We start from the raw sequence: 24,410 nt of genomic DNA, 5'->3' as shown, positions 1-24,410 counted from the left end.
GCAAAAATCAAAATAAATTAAGAATTCGGGAATCAGAATGATTGCTGGCAGGGAAACATCTTTGAGGTATTGTATCATAAGCAAACGTGTGACTGCATTTTTCTAGCAGTGATGTTTCTCTCACTTTTATTTTAGAATTAATCTTAAAAAAAAAAAAAAAAAAAAAAAGAGCTGGCTGCTCTAGCTCACAGCAGATATGCCTCGTGTTTATTCTCTAACTCAACACACTTGAGACAAATGTTACATAGAGTAAATTGTGCTTTAAGCAGAGCTTGTTAACGTTATATGCTGCTCTCTCAAGTAATTTCTGCAAATTCAATCGTCACGATATTCTTACAATTTTTGAAACCTCGTTTTATCTTTAACACAGGAAAAAAAACCTTAGCGTTCACAGTTTCTTCTATATTTCAAATATTTCAAAGCTGATAAAAAAAGAATTGTTCCATTCTATCTAAATACATTGTTTTTATTCATTGGAAGAAAGACTGTAAATAGAGGTGGTAGCTTAGTGCTCTGAGCAAAACCTATTATTATTCACCTATAAAGGAACTATAGCATTATAGTATTATAAAAGATTACAGCATACAGAAAAAAAAATCAACAAGGATACCAACATTAAAAAAATATATTTTAAAACCATGATGTTCATGGATTAAAAGTAACAATTCCTTAAATTTACTTTTCTCAGGCATAGATTTAAACATAAGAACATCTGAGTATCTGTAGAGCAACAAGTATTGTTTACTGTCTTGTTATTAGGTTACACATTTTTCTCCTTTGGGGCCTCCGGAGTTCTTTCACACCTTCTCTAGTCTCCTCCTCATCCTCATTTTAAGTATTATTATTTTACTGATATCATATGCAACCACTGGGCATCTACAGCACAAGATGTTAATCTGAACTGAATGCATCATCAAATGAGTGAGCTAAACATTAAATGGTTAAAGAATAGACAATAGTGCATCTAAAACACTGGATACCTTCTCATTTTGCGTTACAGAGGCATGTATCAACCTCAGTAGGGGAAAAAAAAAAAAAATTAAAAAAAATAATAATAATAATAAAAAAAAAAAACACCAAATCCTCACAAACCTGAAACAGATACATGAAATTCACATTTTTACAGAAAACAAATTCCTTTAGTAAGGCTCAACCCGAAGGAAAAGCTGACAAAACCAAGTAAATGATACTTAAAGTAAAAGTTCAGTCAGGTTGTGCTATCCTTGTTTTCCCTATTCTTTTAAAAGGGAATAACTTGTTCCCTCAGGTTATGACAGATCCACACTGGAGACCTTCCATGAGTAATATCACTAGAACTGGCACAAACATATGTTGAAACATATGCTGAAAGACCACTTCATTTAAAACATGTTTTTCATCCAGTTACAAACACTTTAAAAAAAATTCTTCCTCTGGACTGAAATTTCTTATGCCTCATTTCCAACCAATTACTTTTAAACTGGAAAAAAAAAAATCAACTAAAAAAAATAGTGAGTCATTCTTTTCTTTAGTTATCCAAATATGAGGCACAGGATAAGATGGCATTCTAGCTTTTGAAAAGAGATCCCTTACATCTGAATCATAAAAACAGCTAAGTTATTTTTATGTCCTACTTTTTACATTACAATTTGAAAAGTGTTTCTCTGCTTAAAGATATCTTCCACAGTAACTGGACAGTCAATCACCTGTAATTCTAGCAATAAAAATTTCTTTAAAATAGTGTAGAGTTTCATTAACACACATTAATACACAAGGTGTATAAATGTACAGCTGTACTTATTTTTTGTAATAAAAAGCCTTGCTTATGACTACAGCTACAAATATTTCACAGGAAAAGAAATCACAGAGCATCTTTTTAATCATGTTAACCCTCTTTGAGACCCATTTTTTTTTAATGGGGAAAGCGTCTTCAAAAGCCTTGAGGGCCTGTGGGTCACAATTACACAGTTCTAAGCAAATGCACTGATGAAAATAAAATGGTTAATTCATCCTTTTCTAATATAACTGTATTGCTTTCTCTAACAAATGAAAACTTCATACCAGGAAGCTCGTAATCAGCTTTTTCTTGGAAGGCAAAATAATAATAATAAAAACCTAGCAAGAGCCCAAATCCAAAACGCTAAAAAAATATAACCACAAAACAGAACCATGCAAAAAACACATTACTGATGTCTTCCTTCCCCCATTCAAATCTTTGTTCTCTCCCCCATCGCATGCATCATTTCAAAGTGAGAACAAATTCTTTCACAGCTTTTCTGCCAATTTACATCTGGACTGCAAAAAAGAAAGGTAAACTGAAACTTCACAGAAGAGTCTTTGCAAAAGCATTATAAAGGAAGAGAACACAACCAGAACCCACGCCTGTAAATACCCACAGAGTCTGCTTCAACTTCTGGGGCTGTCATTAGGTTCTTATGTCTGGATCCAGCAAGATGAACAAGCAATGAAGAAACAAGGTCTTGGGGTGATTCTTTCTGCTCTTGGTAAAACTACTGAATGCCAGGTAATCACGGTGGTTGAAAAGCACCTCAGGAGACTGGTGAGCATAACACCCGTGCTCAAGACAGGGTCATCTGCAGCAGCTTGCTCAGGGCTGCCTCCAGTCAGGTTTTGAGCACCTCCATGAGCATGGACTCCGAACCTGTTACATACATGTATTAAACAAGAGCACCTGGACCCTCTGTAGATGAGAATCGAGGTTTTGGTAAAATGAGATTCAGAGCTTCTTCATGGCAGTAAAAACAGTCAGCATCGTGTATGCCTTTCACAAAGAGCACGCATCTGCCCCAGCACAGTCTGACAAACAAGCAGAAATTTAAAAAGTCAACTAGTTAGTAAACAAGTCTGTTGTGTACAAACATTGCTACAATAAAAAAAAAAAAGCCTTCTCAAATGTTGTAAGCAAAAACAAAGCCTGAAATTGTTCAGAAGTGAATGGAAATATTGTGCTGATTCTTGCGGTAACAGAGTAAGCCCACTTAATTTCAAGTGTCTGATGTTAAGCTGTTAAGACTTTTCTTGCAGATAACTAACAGCTGTTACATTAAAAAAATAAAGATTTGGAGATCAGGGGTGTAGAAGAAGAGGCAATCCAATATTAGAACAGTAGTTGTCCAGATGTAGACAAGTGCTTATCTGAGAGACTGCATGGCAGTGCAGCAGTGCAGAGCCCGGAGGCGCTCTGGCTGCAGGGGGTTATGGAGAACATACAGCAGTGAGGAGCACGCGGCACCCTGCGATGCAGCACAGCATCTCCTGCCCTTGGGCACGGGCTCAGCTCTGCTGGTTAGCGTGGCAGGTGGCAGAGCCAAGCCTCATCCTGCCCCTGCTTGACAGACCAGAGTGATCGCTGCCATCAGCAGCCCTCAGCCTGAAGGGTGTGAAGCTGCATTCGCCCACCAGCATCGTCACACACCGCAACATGGCCAGCATCCGCACTGCACCCTCCCAGGGCTTTCCCCGGGCAGGATGCTACGAGGCTGGGTGCGTTTCTGAGACCCATTAGTTATTATTAATACCTCACACCAGAGCATCCTTGATTTGAGTTTAATCAGACCCTGAGAACCAGAACAAACATTTCACAATCACTAAGTCTGAATTTCCCCTGAAGATCCGAAGGGCTCGCAACATCACCATCACCACAAGCACCATGTGATTTATGCAATTTAATTATGCCAACTGTAACTTAGTAAAGAAGAAATCCCAAACTGATGTTTTGTCATGAAATCCAACAGAAGCTAACTTATATATACGTCATAAATAACAAGTAGATACAAACTTAAACCATACCCTCACGTGCTATTGAAATTTCGAAGTGAGACATATAAGTTTCAGCTAATACTGAGTACAAAAATCAGTATTTAAGACTACATAAGACAATTTACATAAGTAAAGCCTCTTACTCAAATTGCACTGTATGAATTACAAATTTTAGTTTATCACAATCTAGTATTAAGCATAATTAGATTTTTCCCCTAATGCTGGTGTTTCAATTCAACCACAAAGTAATCAGTTTTGCACCTACTGCATTGCAGAGCAAAGAAAATATATTTACATTATAATCAGCATTCAATTTGCATATTTAATTTATAAAAAGCTAGAAGAAATTCCCTACAGACCACAAAATACAGAAGAATATGCTCTGAATCAGATGTTGCCAGTTTCTTCTCTTTACTTAATGTTAAGTTTCTTCCCTTTACTTAGCAATGGAACAACCCTTTATGTAAAATCCTGATTCCAGCAGAAAACATTACTCCTGTCAGACGCTAACCCATAGTAACAGCTTTATGGAAAACAAACCTGTGAGGGGAAAAATAATTTCCTCCAACTTGCTCTGCTAATAAGGCTCAGTAGGGTTGCTGCTCCCATGAACAGTCTTCCCCAGAAGCCATCAGCCACCTCAGGTAAGATGAAGGAAAGGCTCGGAGGGCAGCAGGAGGGTGAGGAGACCAGCTGGGGATGAAGGCCCACTCCTGAGCTGAGTGCGCAAACAGCAGCAGGCACAGGGACAGCCTTGTACGTCTCTTTAAAAGGAACGAAGCATCACCTTAAAAGCCTTTGCTGCTGTCGTTACTTGGAGAAACAGGATATACTAAAAGGATCCTATATCAAGATTTCAAAATTATTTCATTTTACAACATTTAAATTGACAATGTCTCTTTCTATTCACTTGCATAGCGGATTAGATCTATGTTTTCTTCAGACAGAGAATCACTGAGAAGTAATGCATGAATATCCACTTTGATTTACTTAAAAATGACAAACTAACCTCTAAAAACCAACTTTACTAAAACATGACAAATAACTTTGAGCTGCAGTTTTACACTATGAGGGAAAACCCAACCAGGAACAAGTAATAAACACATCACTGATTTTAATGAAAGCCTGCTTCTGAAGAATATTTACAGTACAACATCGCGATACTGACAAGAGAATCATCCGGGGAAGCCCTATGCCTGAATCGTTTCCCTGAAACATTTCTGTCAAGTTCAAATGTCAAAATGTGTTTTATTCACCTGTTACTGGAAGTACACTACAATGAAAGAATGGAACAGGCAGTAGGCATGTTGCCTTAGCTGCCAAATACGCTTAATGAAATATAAAAACTACTTCGGTTCAAGAGAAAATTTTTATGTGAAAACCAATTTAATATTAGCAATAACTATAACTGTATATAGATGGACATTTTTTCACCCCCAAAACAACTGCCAAAATTTTTTTTTACTTGGAAATCTCCACAGACATCTGAGCTGTCTGAATAGCATTTGATGTTACGCAAAATAATCTGATTCAATTAGAAACCAGAATATTACTTGCAGTTGCAAAAAGGATTAAAATGAAAGCATTATTTCTGTCTCAGTCCCAAACTTGACTTCAGGACTGTTTGAAGGAAATAAAAAATAACTAACATACAGAATTTCTAAAAGGACTCAGTTAATTCACATCTCTACTTGATGTCACCAAAGCAGCCCACGCTTCTTCAAATTGAAAAGGAACGGGAAAAATAATGCACTCTCTTCCCCTGTGTCCTTTTCCTTCCCAGCGCCAGTTGTCCCTGTTGTTCCTGCTAGAAGGGCCTGGAACTGAAGAAGGTGCTTCATGTAACTTGTGCTTTTTGATGTCTCCTTTCAGACATACTCTTTCTTGTCTCCGTATCGCACACTATGACAAATGGATCATTTCTTACTCCCTCCACTTACTCATCATTGACAAAACTGCTGGAATCCAGTTATAGAAAAGAATTATTCTCAATAGGCACCTTCAGTTACACATGTCTGACACTGCAGTCATCTAAATCTAATCCCTTTTCAAGCTGAAATAACCTACTCAAAGGCCCTTTGAGACACGCAGCACGTCTATATTCTCTGCCTCTCATGCCTTGAAAACATCACAAGTATGCTGAAACATCTCCCACTGCTGTGGCTTCTTTCAATGTCATTCATGAAGCTTTTAAGACTGCCATATGCTTTCTCGGTAAGAAAAGTTAAGAGTCCAGACTAGCAGAGCCCCCAGTTTCAGCGGAGAACAAAATTACACCATCTTCAGGTGCGACATGTGTAGCACTCACTTATGCACTGCCAACAGCCTCTAAGAGCCGATGGTCTGAAATCAGGCAGAGAAAGAAGAATTTATCTAACTGTGGAGTAAAGGAGCCCTTGCTTTATTTATTGACAGATACATTGCATTTGCTTTTCAGTCCTGGAAGATTCTCAGGCTATCACACCTAGAAGTCATTAATTTTCAAATTTTCCTAAAATCTAAGCCATTTTCCTTTTTATCGAGGTCTGTAACAGTTGATCTCGTGACACTGAGGGAATTTGTTAGCAGCTGTACAAATGTCAGTTTCCTGAGGTCTACTACTCAAAACAAACCTGGACATACTTTCAGAGGGAGAGGCAGAAACTTCAGTCCAAACTTTGGATCTGCCTGAAAACTTTCATTTTTGCCAGATAAATAGTATTGAAACTTCAGAGAATAAAGAAACTCTTTCCCCATTAATGACAGTATTTGTGCATACACTCACTCCATTTTCTTAAAGTTTTCCAATCTTCTTTAAATACACACGAAACCCACACATATACATACTTACAGAGACTTGGAATGAAGAATTTCATCCCAAAGAAAACTCTGCTGGTTAAAAGACATTGAAATCAAGGTATGCAACAACGCATTAGACTACCTAATGTAGTCTAACCACTTAACCCAAGCTTCTGCTATCAGTATCAACGATAATAGCACAGTTTAAGCTCAAAAAAATAAATAAATCTGTATATTACATCTCACAACAATAAAGGGAGCCCTGTAAGAGCTGAAACGCAGAATACCAAATGTGGTTTCACAAATGAATAGGTATGAAGTTTGGCAGGATCTCAACTTCAGTAAAAACATATTACTGGCAATCTCACACAAATGGAAAAATGCTTACTTCTGCCTTATGCTCCTACAGAACGTCTACTTGAAGGGAAAACACTATCCAAACATACAACCAGGTCAGACTGTGCCATAACACTCAGTCTTACTACCTCACAAATCAAGGGATACATCTTGTATTTATATCACTTTAATCTGGATGCTATCAGTATTGATAACTCTTTGAATGCTTCTACTTAAATTAACTCATGACAGGATTCCACAAGTAATTCTTGCTGGAGACTTTTTATACAATAAAGAGCCAAAATTAATTTTCCCAGTCTTTAGTAGTGGAAAATGTACTGCTTGTCACATCTATTTCATGACAGTCACTTGAAACACACAAGCCCATGCGACATCTCTACGAATGAATAGGATAATAGAATAATATCTCAAGTATTTCAACTGTCACGTGTTTTAGAAAGACAGTATCAATACAAATCACAAATCAACATTCTAATAGTTTTAATTTACATTCACCTCTTGATATCAAAGATTTTGTTAGCATAGTAATACCATACTACTATGGAGCCATGCTATTTCGTCTCAGGCAACAGACAAAGGCTAGCAGGGTAAAATGTACAGATGTGGATAATGAGAACCACCTTGCAAGTTCCTGTAATCAAAGTTGCACAAATACCAGTGAGAGGGAAGATTTTCTATGCATAATTTCACTTATTTGAAATATGAAGTCTCTGAGTATTTCTACTTCTTGTTACTTTTAGGTCCAAACCCATTTGTTTTCAACCTATGGCTCACAGGTTTCATCCAGAAGGATCCACAAAGGAAAATGATGGAAACCAGACCACTACCAGGAGGCTTACATTCTCTGAAGTGAGTTCTGCATTGCCACCACTAAGTTTCCAATGACCAGAAAACCAAAACTATATCAAAAGATCCACTTAGATTCATCTTAATCATTATCTAAACTCTCTTAGCTTTCATTTGAGCAGGTAACAACCAAATCTGATCACGTTTCATTTCTGTTAAGAAAGAAATAGAGGACTGAACACTTTTTTTTTTTTTTTTTTAAAGGTACATACCATTAAAGAAATAAGGCCAGCTGAAACCTACAGAGACACTGAACCATACATGCTACTTTTTGAAGCACTTAAAACAGTGCTATAGCAGCTGAACTGAATGCCTACAATTTTCTGTTTTGTTTGAGATCAGTATCAATACCACATTTGGACCATTCAAGGTTCACATCACTAAACGTCTACAAGACTAAAGGCACAACACGACCCCTTGTCTTCCCAGTAACTGACTAAAATCTAACCTTCCAAGCCTTATGACAAATAGACACCATTTTACAACTCTGGAGTTACATGAAGCAAATGTACTTCAGCTCACTACAGCTAAAAAAAAAAATATCTATTATTAGGTAACAAAAAATCATAGATGCAGCTGTTAAGATCGTCTCCAATGCTCCTCATGAGAAGCAATAATTTATTATGATGTCACTTTTTTCCAGCTCAGATCGACTCCTCAGTTTTAGGCTTGGATTGTACACTATTCCTTCACTCTCACAAACAATTAAGGAAGGAAAAAGAAGAGAAGAGGGAACCATTTTCTTGACAACCCACTACACTGAAGAAAAAAAGAATGCACAATTTAAGTGAGTTCAGCGCTATTGCAGTTTTATGTCAACAGCAGGGCATGGCTAAAGGGACATGTGGCCTTTTCTGAGGTCATCTTTCGCACTAGCAAGTTTCTTTATAGTATATTTCGGTGTCTCTGTCTTGAGAAATACCATGAAAATGCCCTGACCCTTAGTTCCTGACTTCACCCTCATTCATTCTGTACACTTCCTCTGTACAGTTCCTCACACTTGCATTCCTCAAGCCATCCCTAGATCTTAGCCACCAGCCAGATGCCTCCCAACAAAAGGCTCTTACCTTTTCCTGTAGGTACAAGATGGCACCCAGTGCAGAGATGCACTGAGAACAGAAGACAGCAACTTGAAAACTTCACCCTTCAGTACCTCTACGAACACGCCAAACATCAAACAACCAAAAGCCATCACAAGTTAGGGTGTTCAGGTGACCCTTCAGAGAAAGAAGGCTGTCAGACTGAATTCAAAAACTGATGCTGAGAGAAATGAGCATGTCACAATGGCACCTTATGTTATGCTCGCTCTGCTAGATAAGCCCTTCATGGCAATCTCTTTGAAATTAAACTGGTGAGAACTTTGTGGTGTTGAACAAATGCCAGAGAAGAACTCCGGAAGTTATAACCACGTTAAATGGTCACAGTGTATATCGTTTCAGTCTGAAACAAGAAGCTTATTCTAAAACCGTTAGGTACCCTACCACCTCAATAACGTACGTTTGAATGAACTAGTTTTGTTTTACTGTAGCAATCTAGCAAATTTAAGATCTACTCATCCACTTTTCCTTTCATCTATCATTTCTGGGCTCCGGAAATAGCTTTAAACACAAGAGTTTGGGCCTTAGTGATTACTATGGCAGAAATAACAACACTTGCTCATTGAATGTCCTTTGCCTGGCTTCTCCAAATACGCTTTCAAACTTCTTGGTCTTGCATCTGTAAATATTTTTTGATGCTTCTCCCTCTTTACCTGACTTCTGTTGTACTGCAATATGAGGTGCTTTCCAGCTGTCTTCAAAAGTATATATGATTCATTTACCTGAAAATAGCAAAGATCTACATGGAAATAGCATGTGCACAAATTACTGCTCAGTAGGGAACATAACACTGAAATCAGAAAAGTCATTTTGCAATCCTAAATATAACAAGTGATTTCTCTGTTTAAAAAAGTAGAGTGGGAGATTTTGGTAAAGTTCTTACATTTACATGATTTGCTGAAGTGGATTTGAAAGGTTGGATATTAGGAAGAACTTCTTTACTGAGAAGGTTGTGAGGTATTGAAATGGGCTGCCCAGGGAAGTGGTGGAGTCACCATCCCTGGAGGTCTTTAAAAGATGTTTAGATGTTGAACTTAGCAATATGGTTTAGTGGAAGACTTGTTAGCGTTAGGTCAGAGGTTGGACTCGATCTTGGAGGTCTCTTCCAACCTAGATAATTCTGTGATTCTGTGAAATCAGTGCATTTCCAATTGAGGAGTACACAAAGGTGCCCTTCAACTTATTATTACATGCTTTACAGATTTTTGTCTCGAAATCTTCCCTAATTATGTAGAAGTCTTTTTTTTTTTTTTTTTTTTTTTTTTTTTTTTTTTTTAAATCTTTGAAAGGTCTGAAGACATTCACACATTGAAAATACGTAACTTTTTAAACCATTGCTTGATGCTACTGATCATACTATCTTGGAAAAAGAAAACCAAGAAGGAAAGTTGTACTACTAACATAATCCCCCATACTTCCCCCAGTTGTTTTCCCATAGACTGTCCTGGATCCGAACCAAATTACACGTCCTAGTGTTCTGGAAAAATATACTTTTTCATCAAGATTTAGATTTCTTTTCACTAGTTACATTTACTTCCTGGCCACCACCACCACCTCCCCACCTTTGCACTGTTCAAGTCTAGACTCCCCATATATCTTACTTCTTCTGTACCTAAAGGCATTCATAGTCCCCTTGTTCACACTGGCATAGTCCCAGCTAGATCTTGTTTTTACCTTAAAAACTGTAAAGTTGTTTGGCTGAAATAGAATTTAAAGATGGCATTCCAAAATTATCTGTCAAATGTATCACTTATAAAGTTTGTTTAAAGAATTTCAAATTCATGCTGTACAAGCCTGAAATTACCATCTCCTATTACACCTGTCCTACCATTTTGTTATTGCTTACCCATTCTTTTTCCTTCCCTCAAGAAAAAAAAAAAAAAAAAAAAAAAAAAAAAGAGTACAGATCGTAATGCTGCCTACAGTAAACTTTCAAAACAAGCAACTTTGGAAGGCAGGGGAATCTTTGCTTTCTTGGACTGCTTCAAATTCCAAGATGACTTCTGCATCTCCCTTTTCTCTATAGTATGGATTCAGCTCAAGCATGACACCAGTCTGTGGATACATAAAGTTCAACACTGGATAGTATTTTGAATGCTGAGACTTACTACAGTTCACATTCCTCTGAACAAAAGACCAATTACTACCTAACATTATGTATAATCAAGAGTAGCAGGAGGAGGAAGTCTCTACACAAAGTGAAGATGCTATTTAAATATAAACATACACTTTTTTTTTTTTCATTTGAAATGTGCACGTTCATGATGTCTGACTCGTGTCGTAAGTAACCACAAAACAGTTTATTTAAAATAAGGGACAGAATACAGCCTGGTTGGAAAACACTACATAATTTAAATCATTTTTAATGCTCATGTCTTTTTCGCACACATCTTAAAACTTGTTTCTCCCTAAAATTATTTATTGTTTAGGACTTCTCGTGACTTCACTGTGGCCTGCAAGGAGTGAAAATAGAACAAAGAGATCTTCAGTGCACATTTCAAATGTGTGTATTCCATGGAATATGTATTTCTTTCACAAAAACTTTCTAAGCTATTTTCTACCTTCTGCATCAGACATCTAGTGACCTAAAGTGCGTAGGTATGAGTACATAAATATCATCAAAAACAACTTAAAGAAAACATAATCAAAAAGAAATGGGAATAAAGTTTCCTATACCCCTACTCCTTTGTATTCTCAACAGACTTGAAACAACTGCATTAATGCAGCAAGCAATAGCTTGTAAAAGGATGCAAACCAGCTGAAACATTTGACAGACAGTGTTAAATACCAGAGGATTCATATCAACCACTTTATTTGAAAAGGTGCTTTGATGTTGGCTATCTTTCATGTACCTCTTTCATGGCACATTAATAAGGAAAACTGAGATGGGGTAAATTAAGTCCCAAGGTCATATCTAGAGTTACAGCACTGTGGGTACCTGATGAAATACGGATTAATGCTGCATGAGCACTGAATAAATAAAACCACTTCTGTTAACCACTCAAACAAGTTTTACAAGTAGTTCTGAACTTTATTCGGCAACTAGACTTCAGACATCTTAATCCCCCCACACTGCTTTGAAACCTAATTATCATAATGTGAACCCGAATGTTAGGTCCCTTTCAAACTGCGAGTGCTATGAAGCAGAAAAGTAATGGGAATTAAGCTAGTGTAACATTAGAAATGTAGAGGCATGGAACTTGAAAGTGGCATTTGTTAAAGCTGAGAGAGCATAATGTAGATATTCAACAACATAAAACACACATTTAAATTGAAAAGGATATTTAAAGCATGTGCAGACACCTATAAAATACAAGCGGACCTAAAATCCTGTAGAACAAACATTTCCAAATCAATTTCTTGCCACCAAAGTCCAACTTCAAAAGGTATTAAACAGTCCTGTTCTACCTTAGCAGAACATTTCTAAGTATTCTAAAGCAGACAATTTAAACATTAAAGAATACCAAATGATAACTTTACAACACATTACAGACTTTCCCCTATTCGTCACAGTGCAGAAGTGTTTGAACTTAAGCAGCAGTAAATTATTAATTACACTTCTTATAAAACCTTGAGAGTAAGGAAAGATTTTTCTGTAATCTGCAGAAAAGGATTTAACTTAACATATTAAGTTAAAACTAAGCATAAGAGAAAACAAACACCAAGCCACCTAGAAAACAACACCCCCCCTCCCCCCAATACACTTGCCTGGCTGCATTCTTTACCAATTGCTGAAAACAATCAGCAATTCGTGATACCTATCCAACTTTTTTTCTTTTTAAAAAAATGAACTGAAATAGTTTAATGTAACAAATATATAAGGAAAGTTGGGTGAAAAGGCGTGCCTGTACTGTTACAGTGGAACCACTGAAATATAAAGAAAAATTGTGATTTCATTTTTCCAAATATGATGATTGAGCTGCTTGTCTTGTCCTGCTTTAGTAGCGCTCATCTGGCATTCAGACAGCTTTCATTTCCAAGATGCCTAGAACCAGCAGCAATCAAAGAACAACAGTTGCAGTGATCTAAATATGGAATAAGATTCCTGAATTTTTTCAAGATTTTAATTTAATCCAAAATGGCCATTGAAATCCTAAAAGTTCATCATCTGCCATGTTAATGCTGAACACACTGTTGTTTCATTTACATTTCTGGTCCTGTTAAAACAAATACACTTGTCTAAAGCAGAACATCTGTTTTGGTTATAATACAATGTATCTTTGGCAAGAACTCACAATAGAACTAACATAAATAATCAAGAATATTTATTGAACCTTGTAACAAAAACTGATTTGTAACAAAAACCTGAAGACTAGATATGACTGTCTCTGGGCTCTAGTCCAGTCCTAATCTAAGTCAATAAACATAGCTCTAAAAGGGAAACTACACTTTAAAAAAAGTCCTGCAGTTATTTAAGTTGGATGTAGGTATCTGAAAGCGTGTTGGTTATAAAAATAGTGAAAAATATTTGCTTTAAATCAAAAACTGTCAAACTGAATCTAGACAGGTTTTAAAGGCACAAGAAAAAGTGTGTCACATGCTTCATTTCCTACCACTGTCTTCTCTGATTTGTCTTCTCTCTGGCAAGCTTCAGTAAAATTATATTTACTTTATAATTGCCATTGCTGAGGATTTGTTATTTTAATAGTTTGCATTATTATATAGTTTATTATTATATAGTATATTATTATATAGTTTGTATATTTATTAGCATCAGTAAAACACAAAGAAGTCATCAAATTAAATAGTTTTGTTTGAAAGAAACTGGCTCCCATAAACAAAATTATTTTGGAAATCTCTTTTGATACAAATACAACCAAAACATTTTAAAGTGAGAATCAGTTAATTTGATTATTGTCACTATTTCACCTTATCAGCTGTATGTTCTCATTGATGCCTATGGTTAAGTGCTTGCTAGAGTCAGACTCTGAAGTCTGGGAATATCTTCAAGTACAACTCTAAAATGACTGCCCAGGACTTTAGCTCTGGAGAGAATTTCAGCACATTTCTGTAGATAAATAAATGCATAGTGGCATTACAGTGGACATGCATAGACATACATGTAACCACCAAGTATTCAGGTGGTTATCATTAGCCTTGATTAGAAAGCACACCTGTCAAGATTATTTGTGTATGCATTAACTGCACACACTTCCAACTAAAATAACACACTTCGTTATTGTCTCCTTTCATTGAAAATGCATGATTCAAGTTCCGTATGATGAACTGGACAGAAAAATAATATTAAGAGATTATTTTAATAAACAATTCTGATTCTGTTCTCCACTTCCAACCAGTAAATACAATATGTATTATATTACAAGCTTTACTTCCCAAAGAAGCCAAAGTCTGTAGCGCCTCTCTGTCTTTCTAAATGCCTTTTCTGAATGACAGCTTAAGAAGTTAATTGGGGTTCTGATTTTAAAACAACCCAAACACCTGCCCAGAAATTTCACATTTTGAATCCTTTGAGAAAAGGACTGTAAATTAAATATCATTGGCAATTATCTGAAACTTGAACAGAACAATTAAATGAGTTCAATTTTTTTAGGCAAGGATTTCCAACTTTGTGCAGTTTAGTGCATTACCAAGAGGCAGAATGCTTTGGAAATGGTATTGTGTTAGATACAACTCATCAGTTTAAGTACTGAGGTGTGGATTTGATTTTTTTTTGTCTTTGTTGTTATTTTTCTTTTCAAACACTGAACTGATTTTTTATATATTTATTTACTATTGCAATTGCAGGTCTTCTTTAAGAATGACCTGTTGCAACGTTACTTAATTTGCTTCTCATAGACTTTAGATGCAAAATAATTTACAGACATTACTTGGTCCCAAAAGCATACAATGGGTTTCCACAGAAGTAGTTAAAGATTTCTGTTCAGCCTATGTACAATGCCCTCGTTTTCCTCTATCATGAGAAAATGTTTATGAAAATACAACATAATCAAGGAAAGACTTTATACATGGAAACAGAATCTTTTGTGTAATCTGAGAATGCATCACCTGTGGGACTTTTTTTATTTTTAATAAGACGATCACCAGAACATATTCTTCCAAGCCGTTACTCATAGCTCCCCTCAAAAAGTAGAGCAGTTCTCATAATGCATGCCTACTGGCACCCATTGCTCAAGTGATGATTCTGTACTAATTGTTCCCCATTCATTGCTTGTGTTCTTGAATTCAAACTGACAAATTCCAGGCATCTCATTCAATTATCAAGTGTGTGTATCTGGAGTCATCCTTCCTTTCTATTACTAAGAAATACCAAGGAGATTAAGGAGAAGTTTTCTGGAGCTAAACAGCCATTTACCTTGCAGGATTCAGCATTTTCTGGAGCTAGAAAACAAACAGAGCAACCACCTTGCAGGATTCAGCAGCATGGTTGGGAAAGTACAGCACGGGTTAAGGCAATTAGATGGACATAAAACCATTATAGTAGAAAAGGCAACATAAGAACCCTAAACCTTCAAGAAAAAACTCAGTCAAAACTGTCAAAATGTGAGAAAAAAATACTAGGACCACAAGTCCAGTTTATCTGTACCCCACACACACACAGTGTGGGGGCCACAAAGGTCAACAGCATCAAGCATCACCTGTAACATACAGTACAACAGCAACAACAGGAAAAAAAAAATTCTTCCAAATTTTCTTTTACTACACAGTACCTCAGTGTTCTACATATGAAATCTGAAGTAGGTACCAGCTTTTCATCGGACGAGCACATTATAAAGAAACACCGTTAACTCTAATACATTAGAAATAAATACGGTGAGCAATAACTATTTTGATAATGGTAGTTTTCATTTTCAGGAATCAATCTTGAAAGTCAAGACTGTATTCATAGATTTTTCCTACAAATATCATAAGACTTTGTGGAAAAAAATGAAAAGTAAAAGAACTATAGAGGTAGTAACTGACTTGGTAAACTATGTAACTTCTTCCTTAGAGCATTTATACTAATTCCTGTTTCACCAGAGCTTTTAATCATTTCTAAGCTGTACTCTTCCTCCCTCCCCCATCAATTATTTTGCAAATTCTATAATCTTGCTCTACAAACAGGGAGAAAATATTGAAGCAAAAGAAGAAAACAGTATGAAAACCATCCACCACAGTATTGCATAAATATTTTTTCTGTATAAACTAAACTGTTATTTCCATTTTGGAGCATATGGCCAATAAATAAAATCACTATTACTTTCAGACAAATAGTTTATGTTAACATAATGAATTTTTAAACTATATGAAATGAACAACAGTGAAATAAAACATTTGCCAAGAAACATACAGAATGAAGTATTTTTCATTCTCTACTGTCTACAGAAATCTGCTGTTTTGTACTTGGATTCAAGAAATAGGATGCATAATTTCACAGAAGCTTGAAAAGCCTCCTTCCTTTGCAAATCATTAAAAAAAATAAATCAGAAAATCCTTACTATGTCTCTTAAAAAGCAGATTGAGATACCAGGTCTTGCAGCAAATATAAGTTCATTTGAGAAACAATGAACAAGTGCATTTTAATTTAAAGTATAACGTAGTAGGAAGAATACATTTGTTTTACATTTCTGTAAAATAACTTCCTAACCTATGTAAAAAAAAAGGTTCCATTAACTGTATATAGTAGTTTTAAAAGAAAAAGGTCAGAACTTTATCAATAATTTAGGTAACTTATTTCAGCATGTTAAGATAGTTAAAAGTAAATATTGCTCTTAAACTTCAGCACAAAAGATAATCCAATGCCAATCACCAAAAATGCTTTAAAAATACATTAGGTGTGAACACGAAAAAATAGAAGTTCCGCATGGAAAAAAAGAAAGCAATATAGTACAGTTATCATCAAAACAAAAAGCAGAACAGTTTAGTTTGAATTCAACAAAGTAATGGATAAAACTTGAAGTTTTAAGAGGACAAGTCACTAGGTATCAACAATACATTTGCTAAGTATTAACACAATATTTATTTCCAGACAACTTAACACACAGGGAATTAGCAAGCATTCCATACCATTCCATTCCACACAAGCTCTATCATTTGCATTTAAACTCCATCTATCAAGAAATACACAATGCCAAACACAGATGTTGGAGCTACTATTCTCTCATATTTTGTTATCATAATATCAACAGAGCGAATCTCAGGAAGAGAAAATAAACTGCCTCACTGAGTCTCTTACAGACTTAGGAGAGCTACTTTCATGCTCTGAAGAGCTACACCCTTTTTTCTTTGGCTAGAAGGATGGGTCAAGCTTGACTCAAAGACAAACAAAGCAACAAAAAGAACCACTTAAAAACATTAAGTTTAAAAAACGCCTGTTAAATTAAAATATGCTGAACAGATAAACACCATGGCAAGCAAAGAAATCTTACCAGTAAACAACATCCAGTGGTGCAAAGTATTTCTTCATAATTAAATCAGCAAAGTAAGCTTCTGTTTCTCTGCAGGCTGTGCCATTGCCAATCACAACAGTGCTACAGCTTTGCGTGGGGTAGAAAAAAGAACAATTATTTTTAACTATTCTTTTAGTCTTCTTTCATACATAATGTTCAGTGTACATCAATGACCAATACATCTTATTTTACACAATACAATGGCCGTATTTAATAAGAACCTATTCCTTGTAATATCACACTGTGCTTATCAGATTTTCAATGGGACTTGAAGAGATGAGTCAAAGTTATCACTCATTTGTAAGAATGGCAATAGCTGGGGAAAAAAAACAACGGTATTTCATATTCATAAAAGAAGGGTTATTTATTTACATTCCTCAAACCCATTCACCTGGTATTTCTTTCATCTGTTATGCATCAAGAAAAAAAGAATGCAAAAGCAATAAGAATCTTAATTCCTTAATGGGAACATCATAGTTTGCAACAGCTTGCAAGACTATTGGCTGTGCTGGGAGCAGTCAGAGGCAACCAGCTATTATATCACAAATGTTTAAAGCCAATCTAATGCTTAAAGACAAGCTCAGCTGTATGCTGTGACCATTCCACAACTGATTCAGTGAGCTGACGTCTCTCCATTGGAGTTCCCAAAACAGTTCAATACAATAAAATCATGCTGTCCCTATTTGCAAGTTCATCTGGAGATCTATCTGGGCAGGGTTTCTTTTGCTTAATAAAGATCTTCTTAAAACTAAACAGGGCGTTTGGAACAGGGAAAAATCAGTGAGTGGTTTGGAGTGGGAAGGGAGGGAAGATAGTATGGCTATCTTTGTACCTTAGCTGACTGGTAATTTCTATTCCTAAAAATAAACAGATTGACAGAGCTTTATGGGAATACATTCATAGCATGCAATCTTAATCATGGTCATTGTTTCATTTCATATGCTTGTAATGTATATATTGTGTAAAAGCATGAGCACAAAGGAAAGTAAGTTCTGAAGTACAGAAAAAAAAAAAAAAAAAAAAAAAAAACAAGAATAATTCTACTTAAATCAGTAAAATTTTGATTCTCCCCAAAGGCCAGTATTGATACTGCGGAGATTTTCATTAGATTTAGGGAGAAAGAATAATAAATGTAAGTTTCCTTAACATACTTGAACTGTTGTAAAAGTCTCTTTATCTTCTCAGCTTCCCGAAATCCTTGACCAGAATGCAAGTAAACAATATCAGTATGGAGTATCTGACCTGGAACAAAAGGCAAAGCCATTTAAAAACAAAATAAAAAAGACAAAAGCAAAACAAACAAAAAAACACATATTCCAAAGCTATTTCCTGCTGAACTACTCAAGTTAATTTGATGATTCACAAATAAAGCTTTTTAATAAGCCACCTTTCCCCTTTGTTTTTGTATCTGGTTAGAAGAAAAGCATGGTGGGCAGAGGCCAAAAATGCTTTGGCTGCCAAAGCAAAATGAGCTGATACATTTTCCATTTCCCCGAGACCATATCCAAATAACAAATAATGAGCACGTAGTCATAATAGGCATATAAAATATTATATCATCAAAAGAGAAAAGTAGCAATTTACTGCAGAAGATTCAATGCTATAATCTAGTAATTTTTATTTTTTAAGGCACATCCACCAATTAGGAATCCAGTCTATAGACCTGCATTCCAAGAGTACCAGAACTCCACTGTTAGCTCTTACCACGATCCCACCTATCAAATTTGGAAATAACCATGTGTTAACTGATACTTAGAGCTCGTGGTACAATGCAAGCTAATAACTATTTACTTCAGCTTCATTGCCATTTTCACTCATGTCAGAAACACATTTCTTATACCCTCCCTGGGCTTGTATATTTCCAGTCAAAAGCAAAGACAAAATAAGAAAAACAATTTCCTCTTTGCACCTAAAGAGGTGTGTATCCCCAGATCACGCTATGATGCACTGGAAAGGCTCTCTTCTGTCTATTTTAGACATCTGTCTAAAAATTAACTAAAAGGTTCTGCAAATACATTTCTGACTTATCACATTAACACACATACTACTTTAACACAACAAAAGGTCTGATAAAGTGTCCAGATGTCCAAGATACTACCCATGAAAAAAAACTAATTTATAGAAAGCACTTTGAATTCAAACTCTTTGTTAAACAATAAAAATGCCAGGTGTTCTCTTTGGTGACTACTGAGAGGCACAGTTATTTGAACTTGTATTCAAGAAGGCAGAGGGAATTTTAAATTCTATTTTATTAAGGAGTAATAATACCAAAGGAGACACTGAAATCCATGTGCAAGAAATTTAACTTTATGCCTGAAGAAAGGAATTTGCAACACAGGATGTGTGAAAACCACTAAAAGCTTAACCAAAAAAAAAAAAAAAAGAAAGAAAAAAAAGGAATTTGATAAAATGTATGGTTTTGAAAGTACTCCTGCAACTGAATGAATATATATATATATTCATTCATATATATGTATATATTCATAATATATATATTCATAAATATATATATATTGATATATATAATGTATATTCATATATATTTCATATATGAAATATATATATATTATGAATGTATTCATAATATATATATATTCATAATATATATATATATATATATATTCAACAGTCCTTTCAAAAAAGATTAATATTTTAAACTGAAACTTACTGGTTGGTGAAATAATAGCCAACTTGCAGCCATGCTTGTAGCCAGGATCTACTCCCATCAAAGTACGACCCCTCACAGGGCTGGTCAGAAGCAACTGCCGAAGATTTCTCCCAAACATCATCACAGACTCTTTCTCTGCATCAGATGTCAACTTAGATCTTAGAGGGATGAAATTAAACATCGTTTTTCCTTGAATTAGTTCTCATATGCACTTTCAAATTGTTCCAAATTTATAAGGTGTTTTTTTTTCCACTTATGTTTTCATCATCTCTAACTAAATATTAGACTTTCACTCATGTTTTGGAAACTTTAAAAAAAGAATCAATTCAAACCAGAGAGAACTGTATAAGAAAGTAAACCAACACAAGCACTGTAATGGAAACACCAACAAAAACGTACACATACAGATTAATATTCAAACATCAACTCATAATTTTGAGTGGAGAACAGCTTCCCTTTAAAACTGATACCTACTTACAAAGAAAAATGGATTTGAGGAAGGCACAGACTGAAGTTGGAGTAATTTCTCACTTTTGAAAAAAAAATCACTATCCAGCAAAAAATGATGATCATTTAGGCTGAGAGCTACTGGAGAGAATGTGCAAGGGCCTACCCAATTAATTGTTAATACACTATGATTTTTGAGGCATTTAGCTCCATCTATGAATTAAGTTATTTAACAGGTATCACAAAACCATGTCGATTTGATGCATTTCTGTAAGGCATTTCTCTGCTTCCTAAGAACCAAACAAACCAGAAGGATCCCAGGATCATGACATTCCTTACATTTCTTTTGCATGTTCTTCAACTGAAAGAAGTAGTTAGTGGACTAACTATTTGATGTCAATGACAATAAGCAAGAATTCTTACTGTACAGGGCTATGTGAGACAATTCACAGCACTGTTGAGTGAAGGTGAACAAGATGCATGATGTCTTATTTGTCAAAAGTGTCCAGTGAATGATTGGTAAGGACAAGTATTTTTGTCTCAGTACAACATCTTACATAAAAGAGCAAAACTGAAAAAGCAATGCAGACACAAATATTCATTATCTATATGTTTTTTTTCTTGCAGACACTCATAGACATTTTCAGCTCCATTACATTGTCCATAACGACAAGAATTCGGCAAGCAAAAGCAGTCCAGCAAAGCCTCTAAAAAATTTGAGTTGCCATGGCCCTCATTCTCCTTTTCCTTATACCCATCACTGAAAAATATTATATCACAGAAGAAACAAAAAAAAAAAAAAAAAAAAAATGAATTCCAGTTAGCTAAACTCTGTAAGAACTTGGTGGTGAGGGTACTACTCAAGTTGCTTAAATCAACCATTGCACAACATCCGAATCTCAAGCAGGCTACAAACCAAACAACTCTCATGGAGGCTATTTAACACAAATGGATATGAAGCTGTTCTGGGTAATCTTTAAATGTGGAAAAAATTAGGAATTTTCACGTGAGCAATCCCAAAATCCAGCAAACATCCAGCTCAGCCCTATTCCATCCCACAGCAGTACAGAAGGATCTAAAAAGTCTTCATCTCTCATTTGTGGTCTAGAGGTCCTCTTGCCAATCTGTGGTAAATGCTTGTCTCTCCAGCTCTCAGCCATTCACACAATTCTTGTGTGCAGCTTGTGGGTTCAGAAAAAGATGTTACTGCCAGCAGTAGCTTCTGCAACCCTAGCTGCATTTCACACATAGCTGGTTCACAACTTCCCTCCCTGCCAGCCCATTGTGTCCATTTTGAAAGTTGGAGCAACCAAGGAAAGGAAAAAATATTTTAAAGAAATAAACAAGTAAAATGACTGCAAAACACAAGAACAGGCTTTGGGACAAGTGGGCAATTGTTGTATAAGGAACTTAACGCCTCCCCACCACCACCACTATTTGTGTTTTTTTTCCTCCATACGTATGCTAAATTTCAGTTTCATAGTATTGTGCTAAAGCTCTATGAACAGTTCTTTCTCACATTGTTGGTAAGGTATTTTCTTTAAGAAAACGTGCAACAAAAGACTTTTTTTTTTTTCCCAGTATCAAGTGTACGGAATTAACACAGATGTTATTTAAAGAAAGATGGTGAAGGGTATACAATACTCCCGACTCTTATCCTAGCCTCCCACTGCTTTCAGCTCAGAGTTATTTCCTGAGCTTGACAATGTTTGTCTTATTATTAGTCCACAACAAATCTCCTGTCCAGCTACTCAGCCAGTATGCCACTGAACCCATGCACAGATCTTGATCTTGCATCCACATAAACGTTTAGAAGCAACTTCTACAGGCCCATGGCAAACTGCAAGAATAGCCGCCACCTTTTGGATGGAGGCTGATTCTTTTTCACTTTTATGGTCCTCGTAGATTTTATACCAGAAGAGAGCAAAAATTTATTCCTGGAAATTGTGTGCCACTCTTCACACTCCATCTCTGTTAAATCTTCTCTTTTCCAAGACGAGAATTTGCAGCCCAGTCAACCCTCTACACAGAAACAATTTCATACCTTGCCCCCCTTCACTGGGCGTTTTCCAGTTTGATTAATTATTAACTACCTATATTTTTATTATTTTTCTGAGTTGAGGGGATCTGAATTCCAAATGTAAGCAAACTATATCAATGATTCTGTTTAGACTTTATTCCTCAACTAAATAATCTTTTCTAAGCACTTAACATTTACATGGAGCTATCTTCCACAGTGCCAAAGCCGCTTTCCTGACTGCCAGGGTAGCACCAGAGTTCATCATTTTCTATATAAAAATAGAATTACTTTCCCTCACAAGCATCACTTTACAGTCATCTTGACTGAGTTTCAGTTGCCATTTCATTTCCTGCCATTCACTCTTGCAGCATCCTTCTGTAATACAATACAGTTCATCCCCTTCTTAAAACATTAAATAAAAGCAACCCAAACCACAGAACCACCTTCTTCCAGTGGGAATCCAGGGTAATTGGTGGAGGTGCCGGCTGAATTCTAGTCCATGCAATTACCAGAAATACTGGATGTAATTTGTAAGAGGTCAGAGACAAAAAAGCAAATACCTAAACCTCACAACTGTATGGATCCTTCTACGTACATGCACAACAGAGGTTCAGCCAGCACCTGTGCATAGAAAACTGGTTTGTAAACAAGGGAAAGTTAAAAGCTCTTGGATTGGAGGCTTTTACAGATAAAGGCCGAATTCCAGCTTTCCATCTATCCCACAGATATTGTCTCCCTATTGTCCACGAGTCTAAATCCACCCACGCTGCAAATTCACATCAGTCCACCTGTGAAGGGAATCTTGTGCAGGAACTAAAGTTGCCCCTAAACACATGCTATTAGTTATGTGCGCCTTATGGAAATCGTGTTTAAAATTGGCATGGATATACAGAAACTTTTATAGTAACAGGAAATGTTACTGAAAGTGCCAGGTGCGTAGGGGGAACATAATGTATGTCCTTTCTATTACATAATATCCTGTATTTTTTCATTTCAAATATAGACGTCTCTTTTCTCTCTAACTGTCTCTCACTCAACACTTGTGTCAATGACATGATCTACTGTCCCAAGTATTGGCCTTTAATTTTAAGTTTGGAATAGTCATTTGATCCTTGAACAAATATTAAGCTACCTCAAAAAATGGTTTTATTTTTTTTTCTTTTTCAGAGCACAATTAGCTTCATCCAAATGGCTAGGTGCCTAGTTTCATGTTTTTGCAATTTGTGACAGTTCTCATTAATATGGCAGAGATAAGGCAGAGGAGGAGAGCAGCCCTTCTCTACAAACACAAGACGAATGATTATTTGGTTAAAAAAAATAATAATAAAATAAAAATAGATAATTAAAACAACAACAACAACAACAGGAAAACACCAAAAAAAAACAACACACAAAGAACTTCAGTTGCCTAATGAAAAAGTATTGACCTAGTCAGAATTTCGAGCCCCTCCCTTGAACTTTAAAAAGTAAATCAAAGCAAGTAAGCTAATCACGACTTACTAGCTTCTTTATTCAAAGTTAGACAAGTCAATTTTTAAACTGAGATTTAGAACTCCCCGCTTCCATATACAGTCTTAGAGGCAATCCTTTCCCTGGAAAAATATCTGCAAACTAGCTTCAGGTGTGAAACAAGATATACAGAGAAATGTTTATGTCCCTAAAGACAGAAGAGAGAAAACCACTCACTTCAAGAAAGCATGGAAAATTAGGAAAGGATTATCCATTAAAAAATGGCCATGCCACATCACTTGCAACAAATCCTGATGGAATCCTTCCATGCAGAACTGCAACAAGATAAAAAGTATTTCTAAGTGCCAAAAGCAACAGTGGACATTATTATACCAGATACAAGAAATGATGGTATCTGACAGAGTGAAAGAAAGGAAATTAAACAATAAATAAGGTGGCCGCCTTGCTGGCAAGTTTTATCCTTCTGATCACTAGAAGCACCAGAAATTTCAATACATTCTTGGAAACTTTCTGTTCCAACGTTTAATGATAATAAAATGAAAAGAAAAAAAAAACAGCATGGGGTAGATTGGAGGTATTAA

General features: G+C 35.8%; 1 protein-coding gene across 3 annotated transcripts in view; it reads right to left on the bottom strand.

Annotated features, from left to right (window-relative positions):
• Positions 1-24,410, bottom strand: part of SRBD1 (S1 RNA binding domain 1) — a 131,761-nt gene that overhangs the window by 78,751 nt on the left and 28,600 nt on the right. For 2 of the 3 annotated variants that reach the window (XM_032184794.1, XM_032184795.1), the window contains exons 13-15: positions 19,893-20,050; positions 18,376-18,466; positions 17,204-17,311 (exon numbers count right to left, since the gene is read on the bottom strand). The exons of the other annotated variant lie outside the window; for it this stretch is intronic. In XM_032184794.1, the coding sequence (XP_032040685.1) occupies positions 17,204-17,311; positions 18,376-18,466; positions 19,893-20,050 (357 nt within the window). The remainder of the gene's footprint in view (positions 1-17,203; positions 17,312-18,375; positions 18,467-19,892; positions 20,051-24,410) is intronic. 3 annotated transcript variants of the gene reach the window in all.

The sequence above is a fragment of the Aythya fuligula genome, chromosome 3 (genome assembly GCF_009819795.1).
Source record: "Aythya fuligula isolate bAytFul2 chromosome 3, bAytFul2.pri, whole genome shotgun sequence".
In the NCBI taxonomy this organism is placed as follows: Eukaryota; Metazoa; Chordata; class Aves; order Anseriformes; family Anatidae; genus Aythya; species Aythya fuligula.
This window is presented reverse-complemented; position numbering and strand designations above follow the sequence as displayed.